This window comes from Denticeps clupeoides, chromosome 1, assembly GCF_900700375.1.
Source record: "Denticeps clupeoides chromosome 1, fDenClu1.1, whole genome shotgun sequence".
Taxonomy (NCBI): domain Eukaryota; kingdom Metazoa; phylum Chordata; class Actinopteri; order Clupeiformes; family Denticipitidae; genus Denticeps; species Denticeps clupeoides.
This window is the reverse complement of record NC_041707.1, coordinates 24,374,312-24,386,712: the sequence shown is the minus strand read 5'-3', so window position 1 is coordinate 24,386,712 and position 12,401 is coordinate 24,374,312. Positions and strand designations below refer to the sequence as shown.

At 39.3% G+C, this 12,401-nt stretch overlaps 1 protein-coding gene across 5 annotated transcripts in view; it reads left to right on the top strand.

Annotated features, from left to right (window-relative positions):
* Positions 1-12,401, top strand: part of dock11 (dedicator of cytokinesis 11) — a 59,786-nt gene that overhangs the window by 6,869 nt on the left and 40,516 nt on the right. For 4 of the 5 annotated variants that reach the window (XR_003745447.1, XM_028966736.1, XM_028966721.1 and 1 more), the window contains exons 7-19: positions 359-493; positions 1,130-1,301; positions 1,983-2,062; positions 2,345-2,428; positions 2,624-2,764; positions 6,215-6,460; positions 8,258-8,380; positions 8,840-8,922; positions 9,083-9,205; positions 9,549-9,625; positions 10,246-10,430; positions 10,621-10,686; positions 12,304-12,396. Coding sequence is in view for 4 of the 5 variants with exons in the window: in XM_028966736.1 (XP_028822569.1) it covers positions 359-493; positions 1,130-1,301; positions 1,983-2,062; positions 2,345-2,428; positions 2,624-2,764; positions 6,215-6,460; positions 8,258-8,380; positions 8,840-8,922; positions 9,083-9,205; positions 9,549-9,625; positions 10,246-10,430; positions 10,621-10,686; positions 12,304-12,396 (1,608 nt within the window). In the remaining variant the exon portion in view is untranslated. Of the gene's footprint in view, positions 264-358; positions 494-1,129; positions 1,302-1,982; positions 2,063-2,344; positions 2,429-2,623; positions 2,765-6,214; positions 6,461-8,257; positions 8,381-8,839; positions 8,923-9,082; positions 9,206-9,548; positions 9,626-10,245; positions 10,431-10,620; positions 10,687-12,303; positions 12,397-12,401 lie in introns of all 5 variants that reach the window. The other variant, XM_028966796.1, reaches the window with a different exon arrangement.

Genomic DNA, 12,401 nt, shown 5'->3' with positions numbered 1-12,401 from the left:
CAGTGTTACTGGCTTCTGGTCAGTCAACGTACTGCTTCCATGTTTTAGGGGTCACTACTACATTGCCAGTATATCAATTCACTCAATGATATTTCCCTGTACCTTTTACCCTTCAGGACAGGCTTGCCCAAGGTTAGTTACGGGTGACATACTGAGACATTTGCAATGTTAAACAAAATCTTTTAGACATCTCTTTAGGACAACTGCAGGGAAGGGATAAAACAGTCAACCCACCTGACCCCAGACTGACTGCAGCACAAATGATAAGTCAGATAGACTGGACCTTAAGCCAGAGCCATTTTGGCAGGACCTCACAGAAGACAGCGTAACTGAGTCTTGTATATCTGTGTGTTTTTAGGTGTTCAAACGAAGGTACTTCTACTTGTCCCAGCTCCCAGATGGCTCATACATACTCAATTCATACAAGGATGAGAAAAATTTCAAAGAAACCAAGGGCTCCATCTACCTGGACTCCTGTATTGATGTCATTCCGGTCAGTACAATCAACATCTCTTCTTCCATATTTTTTGTATCTTTCCCACTGTGTGTATATGTACACAAATTGCATTGTAAATGTATAAATCTGTAGATTTCTGTATTTGTGTTCATTATTTTAAAAATGATATCAATGTATAGATATAATAAACGGTTTGGGCTTAGGGTTTCACACACTATAATACACACACGGAATGTATGCTGGACCACTTACCACCTGTGAATGTTTTGATCTTCATAAACTACTTTGGGATCAGTTTTTTTCTGGGATTATTGAACTGGATGAATTGAATGAACTGAATCAGAAATGGTCAGCAGCAGTGAGAGATGCAATTATAAAGGTCTGCTCTGCTTGAGAGGCAGCTTTTACTTCATTAAGAGGATTTAAAAGTAGTTCTTGGCATGGCTTTAGCCACCTCGTGAAAGTCACCCCATCACACTCCCAGTAACCTTCTCTAAACATCATGCCTTTAGGCTTCACTTTTTAAAAATCATGTTGGTATTTTAATACATCCCCTTTTCTTGCTACAGTTGGTTTTGGAATTTTGAGAGGGATTAAATGAATCCTGGAGTTCATATATGAATGGCTGTATGGATGAACAGATAAAAGGTTTGTACATTTGTTATTACTCAGAGCCCTAAGATGCGTAGGAATGGATTTGAGCTCAAGATGCAGGAGCGTGACAGCCACTTCCTTGCAGCTGACTCTGAGGCAGAGATGGAAGAGTGGGTCAGCACACTAAAACAGGCTCTACAGAGCAATTCTGAGGACAAGAGGAATGGAGCTGATACTGACTGTGCACTGGGTAATGCTTCACACACTCATTACACACATGCTGTAAGGTTCATCTGATTGTGGCCTGTTTTGGGTAAAATTATTCTCCTGAAATTGCCATGTTGTATGGTTATTTCCCCTGTCTATTCCTAGTCTAAACAAGAGCAGAAGGCACTTTCCCATTCCACTACCTAACATGTACAGACATGTACAGCATCTTGTCTCTCACACTCTTTGTGTTGTCCTTATTCTCAATTTAACCATTTCATCCCACAAGTGAAGTGGATTTAGTTTTGTGACCTGTAGAAATACGTACAGGATTCCCCAATGCTGCACAATTTTCTGTGGTTTGTCTAGTGGAGGCTCACGTTTCCAGTATATGTCTGTCCCTGCTGGTGGCATTTTTATAAGTGGATGTCATTGTGTAGGAGTGTGTGTGCCTCTGTGAGCAAACACTGGGCCTTTGATTCTCCACTACCCTGCTCCTGGACAGCTGCTTGGAGTAAATATTTTCTCTTGTGTTGGAGAGACAGTGAAAGGCTCCATTTGGCTGTGGCCAGGCAGTGGGAGGAATGCTGACTTCTCAGCTTCCTTATGGATAATGTAGCAGTAACACAATGCAGACATCAGCTATAGCACCCTGCATACATACACATTTTATTCAACTTCACTCAGGCCAATGCATATTCATATTATTATCTGTTTTTGACAGATGATGACAGTGGCAGTCAGGGCAAAGGGGAAGGAATACTGGACAATCCTGGGAGAAGTCTGCACCCAGAACTGGTAAAGGTAATGAAACTGTAGCAAATCAGGACTGGAAATTGTACATTAGGGTTGACATACTGGTTCAGGGATAGAATATCCTTTTAGGGTTATTCTCTAACCCCTTAGGCACCACATTTGCTTTTTTTATCTTTACTTTTGTATATGTCTGTCCTTTATTGGGATCTTTATTAGTCTGTGAAGAGCTCATGTTGCCTTGATGCCTTTATACTTTAAACTGATATATGCTTATATTTTCTGCTGTTTAAAGAGAGTGCTGTCATTGGTCTTTCTCTCTTGGTTTGTCAGTATGCCCGGGAAACAGACCAGCTCAATAAAATCAACAGGAGTGAAGGCAGACTGAAGCTTTTCTCCCTGGACCCTGAAACACAAGTTAGTGTCTGATTTAACAATGAACAATCATTATGTTTACAGAGTGATTTTGTAAATGGATGAGATTTGCATATGATTTTGGTGCTGCTGGTAGTAAATGTATTATGATTCTTACTGATTCTCATAAGGAAGAAAGAACAGCAGAGAGCCCAGCTTTAGCAACATGAAGTAAACCATCTCTGCCCCTCTCTGCAGAGACTGGACTTCTCTGGCATTGAGCCTGATGTAAAACCATTTGAGGAACGCTTTGGCCGGAGGATCATGATTAGCTGCCATGATCTGACCTTTAGCCTGCAGGGCTGCGTCAGTGAGAAAAATGATGGCATTCTGACCAATGTAAGTCTCCTCCCTGTAGACAATAAAATGTATATTATTGGTATGTAATGTGTCTCATACATTTTATTATATACAGTAAGTTTATATTGCTGATGTGCACGTATGTTCACATGTTTTCACTAGCTGCTCTTGCTGTGCAGCTAGTGAGTCTGATAAATTGTCTAATTGCTATTGGAATTTTGGTCAAATGGACCATCATTTCAAAGGGTTTTAATTCTGGGATGAACAGTACACTGATGGATATCTCAGTAAACAGCCTGAAAAGTCGGATTCCTAGCTGGTGTGGTTGGGAAACAATGGAAACAGTCCACCCGTCGTCTTGTAGGCTGGGATATTTCTTCCTGAAAGAAAACTGTCTGATTCATTGACCTGTTCATTAATATCTTCAATGTAAAGAGCATGTCTTAATCAGGCACGTGCAGAGGGGGGGGGGGGCTGGCAGAGAATGCTTGAGCACCTGCCCCTTTTGTGAAGTATTTTTTAATAAATGTATTATTAACAGTGTATGTGTAGGCCTGCCTGTGCCCCTCAACAATAACATTTAACTATTAAAAACAATTCTAGTTCAATAAAATCATCAGGATGCCTTCAGTCACATGATGACCAATAACCAATGAATGCTTATTGTTGGCTGAGTGGGCACGAGTTTCCGGAAATGAGCTAGCAAATAGTACGCAATGTGGAGCTGAGCAGCTGAATGGGAATAATTAACGGCGCAGCAGAGTAAAACCGCCGGTAAGTGTAGTCAAGGCAGGCATGGGTCTGTGGGACTGGGATATGTGGGTATTTTAACACCCAGGCTTTTTCAGTGAGATAGTTTAACCCCGCTTTATTCAAAAATGGCTATTCCTCTCCTCCTCTCCTTCCCTGTTTATCTGACCGGATTAGTTTTCCCATCTTCGTGAATCACTAAAATTCCTCATCCCAATATATAAACTCCAGTCTCCAGTCCAGGGTACTATACGACGTGTTAGCAGTTGTATGTTTTTTTTAATCAGATTCATCATGCCACTGCCAAGCTTTTAATTGCATTTTTTCCACTGATGCTGAAAAGAAAAAGGCAGACATCCTTTAGGTGAATCATTTTAAATTAAAAATATAGTAATTTGTGGTTGGTATTAAACATTTTTGTGTAAACTGAACCGTAAATAATTCAAGTCATTCAAAGCTTGTTGGTTTGCAGACTTCTGGTTTAGGACAGGTAGCTGCTGGAGGCATCTGGTTCAGAGAAAAGAAAAAAAGGTTTACCTGTCAGCAATTCAATAAATATAGGTTTGATACAGTGTTTTTTAGTTTCAGTTTGTGAACGAAGTCAATTAATGCATACTGTGTGTGTGTGCAAACACATGAGTGCATGTCAGATGTAAGTGATGCTGTCAACAACATTCCCCAGTCCCCACAATTTTAGAAAGGTTGCTATACCACTATACTACACATGAGTATCAGGCTATTATGCATGTTGTTAAGTTGTCTTGTGGCAACTGACGAAGAGATATGAGCTGGTGTGCGTGTGTGTGTGTGTGTGTGTGTGTGTGTGTATGGCGTGTGTGTGAACTGTGCAACAGAACAAAACATTACCTGTCATTTTAAGTTCTGAAGTGTGGTTCTTGTGACCATTTTAAGTAAGGTACAGGTTATATTGTTATATGGTCTTATAAAATCTTGTATGTGCCCCTTTTTTAATTTTGAGCCCCCCCCCTTTCAAGGGTCTCTGCACGTTCCTGGTCTTAATATTATGTGCTATACTTATACTACTACTTTTGGTAGGACATTATAGAGGTTTCAATGTTATTTGAGGATCAGGCACAAGCTGGTGGAACAGCTACAATGGAAATAAAAATTGTACACATCCATACATCAAAGTCAAAAAAGGCATACCTGAAATATTGTTTTCAAGCGTGTGACGTACAATTGCAGTTCATGGAACACATGACTGTATCACAACCAGTTTAAAGCTCCCCAAGGAAAAGCACATAGAGAACTTCCTACAGAAAGCATCTGATCCTCTTAGCATCAGAGCAGATGAGAAGTAGCAACAAAGGACACAGAGAAGAAGATGAAAGATGTGGCGATGTTCCCAGTACAGATTTAGTTTAACTAGAGCTCACTAAGACTGCAGCTTGTTCAAAATCTTCCAGAATCTAGTTATCAGATTAAGTAACAATGGATAATAATACAATTAATGCCCTTGATCTGGGAAACCTGGCGTTAGTGAATGAAATGATCATTAACTGGCATTAATGTTTTGACTATTGACTCTAAGTAAACATCTTATATAAATCTTTTTTTGTATGACATGAAGTTCATAAAGCATTGCAAGAATTTATCCTATATATGGTGTCTAGATTATTATTATTTTCGAAAAGATTTTTTTTAAGAGAATACACTATAACCACTATAACATATAGTGTTTTGTTTCTGTGGAGTCCATGTGGTGTAATGGCAATCCTGACCAAATACATTACAAGACTATTTCATCTTATTACGTGTCTTTACTCGTAATTTTACTCATAACTTTACTTGCTATGCTGGGATTCTGATATCCTGCTCTTTGTATATTAGCCAGTCCTGAATTTCTATCTGATACCCATATTTAATGAATACACTGTTTAACTTTGGAATAAGACTGAGATTTTTCTGTTGTTATTAAGGAGAAATCTGACTGATACTTCAAGTACAGTTTTCTGTATTTAGGACAATATAGCATACACACAATGTATAATTACACTGCTTTGAACAGTCCATTGATTCATGTTCTTTGGTATGATGCTTCTGGAGCTGGTAATGCTGCAGTTCCTGTTGCATTTGCAGTGCTGCTGCCACTCCTTGAAACATTTGTGCTGTAGGCAGTTGCTGTGGAACTGCATGTTGTCGTAGGGTTAGCAGGAGTGAAATACATCCATACTGATGACATTTTATTGCTAGCACTATGCAATGACATTTGCAAAACATGCAATGACACCTGCGCATTGCATATTCGTAATAGAGTCAGGACAAAGTGTATGAGTGTATAAAAACATCAAAATTTACAATTTCATCCATTTATTTGAGTCATTATTTGACTGATAGACAATACATGCATTAGATCAAAGTGTTTTTGTCTGTGTGATACACATCACAGAACATGGTGCACACAATAAAATGTAGGAACTCAGAGGAAGCTTGGCGGTTCAGAATTTGAACCCTAACCAATTGATCCTTAGCTGCTGGGCCACTAAAGTGAGCTGTACATGTGATAACAGCTCTTGTTGGTCTGAAAAAGGACACAATGGTAGTAAGTGGGGTTTAAATGAACTCCACCCACCTTCTCATATTATAGGATCCAGAGCATTTGTGTTATACCATCACTGACATCACTGACCTCATAAAATGTACATGATGTACATCATCTGTAAAATCATATGTTACACCCAAATGACTTTGATGACAATGTTTGATGTTGCACTGCAGGTGGAGCCCTTCTTTATCAGCCTGGCCCTGTTTGACATATCCAGGAGTTGCAAGATCTCTGCTGATTTCCATGTAGACCTGAACCCCCCCTGTGTCCGTGAGATGCTGACTGAAGGCTTGGCACAGACTCCTCCTGACTCAGAGGCTAGAGCTGATATCAATGGAGGAGATGTAGGACAAGGCAATGGGAATGGCCTGCCCTCCCTGCAGCGAGTATCAGAGTCACTGCTAAGCTACCCTGTTCAGGTAATCTCTTTCACATGGGCTGTCTAATCACATAGTTACCATTGCAGTGATGCTGAAGTGCTGCACATTGTAATGATCTTTGTTTGTTGGCTTTCTTGGACCAAAACACAACAAAGCAATACAATGGAGCAATGGAATGGTCAGTCAAGATTCTGCAGGATGTTCAAGTGTGGAACAAGTCATTTTTGAGACTACGAACCTAAATAGGCAGCTGTGTCCCATTCAGCTCAGTTCTGAAATCCCAGCAACCATCAATGAAACTGCAAAGCAGACTTAAAATGTTGCTGCTTCAGCTGATTCCCTTCACACCACCTTGCAGAGAAAATGGTTGCCTGAACCACCCGACACCTTCCCCCATGTTCTCCCTAGTGTTGCTGTGTATATTTTGCTGACACTGTTTGGAAAAGTGGGAATGTTGGCAAAGAGGAATTGGTAATATCCTTAGCCAACATTTACTGGAAACCACATGTGATACATAGTGTGTTCAGATTGCTTTCTGTGGTGTGAACAGTGTCTTATGTATAGAGATATTGTTAAGAACAATATTTTAGGCTTCCAGAAGTACAGGTGAGTGTGTGTCCTTATTCCTGTTGAAATTTGGTATTTCAGAATCTCCCTGGTGTCTATTGAGGGTTTGGTGAACAGGGTTTGGACACACCTACTTTTTACCTTCATGACTGCTTTGTTCATTAGGGTCATCATCATAAGCTGCTTCATTAGATGCTCATTAACATGAGTAAATGATAAGAAAGTGTTCAGCATAAACCTGCACGACTGTTGGAAACCATCCCCATTGTCCAACTTAAGTTGGTGGAGAGAAGCCAAGAGTGTGAAAAAGAGCAAAAGCTCCCTGTTTTGTAGAGTCAACTTTTTCAAATTTAATCAAATTAATCAATTTGTATTTACATGGTGCTCAAGGCCCCTAGTCAGCAAGCCTAAGGCAACGGCAGCAAAGGGAGCCCATCCTCTTCTGGTCAGCATTTGATTACCCTGGGTTTTTTAATGCCTTATATGCTTTTTTGTTTGTTATTTATTACATAACGTCACTTGTGTTATTTCTTAGCCCTGTGCCAGATTTATTCTATATTTAAAAAAAACGCAAGGCCCATAAATTAGTAGGTGCATCCAAACATTTGACTGGTAGTGTGTTTCATGTAAGTGTAGTGTTTTCATTGTGTATGTGTATATTTTCATACTCAGTGTGCATGTGTGTGTGTGTGTGTGTGAGACTTATTCCCACACTGGCATTCCTAATGGGCGGTGATGTCAGACGCAGGCTGCCTTCACTAACAACATGAAGGAGACTGAGCACTAAATCACAGCATGGTCAAACTCAATAACCCTCTAACGACAGAGCGAGAGAGAAAGAGGGAGAAATGATAACTTATGCATTACATGTCAGTGTGTCTAAGCATCCGTTGGGCACATATGTATACAGTACCTGTTTGACTGGCAATGCAGTTGCTGCTTCTGGCATCTTTTTTCTTAAATGAGGGCCAAAGGACCTCTTATATGAGGGCAAGTGTCTCTCGTTAGGCGAACAGGATAGTACTAGTACTCAGATAAACTTAATATTGCTGGATTATTTCACTGATTTTACCCATGTGACATTTTGAATGTGTGTATTTGTGTGTGTGGTGTGTTAACTAATTTGGGGCATTGTTAATATGCTAATTCTGTGTATGCGTTACTTGCCATGTATGTGTCATGTATGTATGCGTTACTTGCCATTACAGATATCAATTTGGCCAGGCTCTGTGACTGATCAGTACTTCTGTCTTTTGTTTTTTTTCAAAGGGGATTTTCTCAGTGATTAATCCTCACACAGACATCTTCCTAGTGGCTCGGGTGGAGAAAGTTCTGCAGAACGGCATCACCCACTGCACAGAGCCCTACATCAAAACATCTGATGTCATCAAGGTGTCTTCATGCACTAAAACTTACTTTAAGTTAAATAAATTTCTTTTATAGAGTAGACATGCTTCAGAATATGCTTTTCCTTTATGATATCCTAATTCCTTTGTGACTGAAGCATAAGTTTGTGAAAGGTTAAGAACATTTTGTGTCTATTTTATACATTAATTATATCTACATCTATATATGGTGCAATAACTTGTATAATCATTGGGGGCTATTTAATCCCTGAATTTATTTGATGATTGATATAAGGAACTGTCTGGAAATGCTACTGTACAAAATGACTGTTTTCATTTTAGCCTGCACTCCTACTTCAGGCTTTGTCTCTATTTCATAATGCAGTTCGGTTGTTCTTTAGCTTGGAATATTGAGTAATAGATTTTTTTGGCCTGGTTGTCAGTTAAACTCTCCAGTTTGTAGGTGTATTGCTCAGCTAACTGCTGTTTTCTATGTCTGCTCCAGACGGCACAGAAAGTTCTGAAGGCAGCCAAGCAGACGTGCCAGCGGCTGGGCCAATACAGGATGCCTTTTGCCTGGGCTGCCAAGTAAGTCTGAGACAACTGATGGTTGACTGTGTTTAGTGGAGATGTGTTGGTACCAATATTTGCTTTTTTATGCTTTTTGTGCTGTGCTCTGATTTCACAAAACAAGATTTAAGGTGAATGATGTGACTGGTGAAAAATGTTTTAACCCACCCTTTGTCAGGCAGGTGTTTAAGGATGCTAAAGGGAGCCTGGACATGGATGGCAAGTTCTCGCCTATCTACCGACAGGACAGCAGCAAGATCTCCAATGACGACCTCATCAAGCTGCTGACTGACATCAGAAAGTGAGTCTATAGTCTGGAGATGTGAATCTGCAGCAGCAGAAATTGCAGTTGGTGTTCTAGATATGAGTGAAACGGGAATAGTGAATTGGACCTACCACCCAAACCAGATATCATAAAGAAAATGGGCAAAACAACACATTAGATTATATCCGTCTATATTTACTTTTTACAAGATATCTTGCATAAGGAATGTTTTGGGGTGAAATTTTGCAGGAGGGACAGTGGGATGTATTTGGTACAGCTATGCAGGTGATGTCTGCAAAAAATAAAAATGCATTAACTGGCATCAATTTTGGGTTGTTTTGTATGAGTTGTGACCTTTTTCATTTTTTCCCCACTTCAGACCAGAGAAAAGTAAACTGCAGACCATCCCTGGCCAACTCAACATTACAATCGAGTGTGTGCCTCCGGACCTTTCAAGTGTGTATTCATGCAGTTAATTTTTTGCACTTGAACTACTTCACAAAATGCTTTGAATATGTTATTGCTAAATGCAAAACAAACCATATGTTCTACTTGATCCACGATTGGTAACATTTGCTTGCAAAGCCAAAGTAAACATTGTCATCTCTGCTTTATACTGTACAGACATACTGTACAGACACAAACAAATAGGAAGACAGCAAATAAACAAACAAACACACAAATAAATTTCAGTTGAATCCTGAGTGATATGTGATGTGTACAGCTTGTTAAATTCTACTTAAGAGCTATGTAGAAAATTCTGACATCACGGGTAGATGATAATTTATATGTCTCAAAAAGTTGTATCATTATCAGAAAGGATGGTCCTGACATGGAACAGATGGTCATGCAAAATGACTGAATCAGTGTATCTCCAAAACAATATGTGTTGTGGTGAGTTCTTTGTATGTAAGCTGACCCCTGTACACCACCAAAAGAAGACCCTGTGAGCATCATAGACTTAGAAACTAATAATATTGAGAAATGAATTGCGATATTTATCAGCTATGATTTATTATAAGTATGCAGAATTGACACAAACTATTTTCTTATTATTGCCTACTTGTTTTGTACAGATTCCGTAACCTGCTCCTACGTTCCAGTGAAGCCGTTTGATGATAAATGTGAGAGGGTGTCTGTGGAAGTCGAGGAGTTTGTACCGTCAGAGGCCAAGTACATTTACCCATTTGCCACCTACAAGAACCAGGTCTACATCTACCCACAGCAGCTTAAGTATGACAACCAGAAGGCCTTTGCCAAGGTACAGCCCTCACATCAGCATGGGTGCTGCAGTCATTCACTCCACCATATAATAGTATTCATATAAATTATTCCAGTAATCAGTTTTGCAGCATTATATTTGCCATATGTTAACACAATGTCATTAATCGGGAAACAAAAACACATTGTCTATATGAAATATGTTTACTGATTGCTTAATGTATCTATAGGCCAGAAACATAGGGGTCTGTGTTCAATTCAGAGACTCAGATGATGAAGGGGCGACTGCACTGAAGGTGAGTTGTGTGTTTTTGTCACTTTGCATTAAACAAATGACAATTGGTTATCAGGGAATATGACTATGTCACAGAGTAATCATCATTGAGGAAATTTGTCCTGTGTGTGTTCATGTGCTTACTCGGTGTTTCACTTTATAATCAACAGATACTCAAAAGTTATGAGGCAAAATCGTTCACAGACCAGTTATTACAGCTGACAACAAGACATAATAGTTTCTTTCTTTCTATTTTTAATTTCTTTCACTTGTTTTCTTGCTATCATGCATCATACATTCCTTATAAACATTCAAAAGGGAGATACACATATTTGTGGGTGGAAACATCCATGAATGTAGTCCACAGTTAACTTTTCCACCAGACAGAGTGAAGGAAGTGAAAAAATGGAAGAGCAGCTTTGAAAAAACATTAAGGCCTTTTAGCAGGCATTCTGTAAAAGAGTGTCAGCACTGTGGCAACACTATTGCTCTGCCCAATAAGATTATTATTATTTTAAGCATTGTTAGCAAATTAACCAGACTAAATTGTTATGCACTTTTTGCTGTTGACAAGTTTATGGTTTAATTGCATCAACATTAACATTAAACTTGTCATGTAATATTAGCAAGTAGGCAGCATTTGTGCATAGAATTGTTAAAGGTGCCCTATGTAAATATATTTATCATAATGTATGATCAGATATGGCCATTTTCTTCTCCTAATCTTTGTGCTAATGCATCTTGTTTTATGTGAGCTGTGAACGAGCGCTTTATGTATACATAAGAGCAGGTTTGTGCATAAAAGCATTTTCAGGAAGTTTATTGATGGGGAAATCTAGTCAGATGAGAGCTCCCCAAACAATTAGATTAAAAACTAATGAGGTCAAATACCTAATTATTTTTTCTGTTACTGATTGCAGAGAAAAATGACAAGATGAATGTGTCAGTATGCTCCACAGTGTGTTGCACAGTGTGAAATGTGGTCTGTGTGACTTGCCGTCATGGCGGAAGTACACAGAAAATACTGAAACTCAGGTGACCTGAACTTTCTGTGCCACGTGTTCACTCTTGAGGAAGATTGCCCTGTGCAAAACTATATTATATATATTAATATATAATATAGTTTGTGCAGCTGGGTTAATAAACTGGAATGAAGAAGCAGTTTGAAATGCCATGATTGTGATGCCATGATTTTATGATCGACTTAAACTTTACACTTCAATGCTTTAATCAGTAATGGAGAATAAATTATCTAGGCCTTCAGAGATTCTCACCACTCTCCATCTCCAGTTTTCCTGCCATTCAATCCAACCCTATTTCCAGATCCCCTTGCTGAGCCTCACACATCACATGGCAGGGCTTGGAGTAACCTTGCCAAGTTCTGAGTTGAAATCAGAGCTGGTACTCAGTATAGTTTTGGCAGTATAAGAGTTTTGGGTGGAAATGTGTGTAACCATGACAATGTCTGCAGCATGTGATCTGGTTTGTGTTGTTCTCTAATGAAAGCTGTATAGAGAAATGAATGCATGAATGCTCAATGTGTCAGTAGTCATTAAACCATTTAGTCCATCTAGTTTATTTGACTTCTGTGGGCTCATGTGGAAAATACCAATGTGCACACTCTAATGTTGTCTTCCAGTGTATCTATGGGAAACCAGGGGAGACACAATTCACAACCTGTGCCTATGCTGCTGTCTTGCACCATAACCAGAGCCCAGAGTTCTATGATGAGGTGAG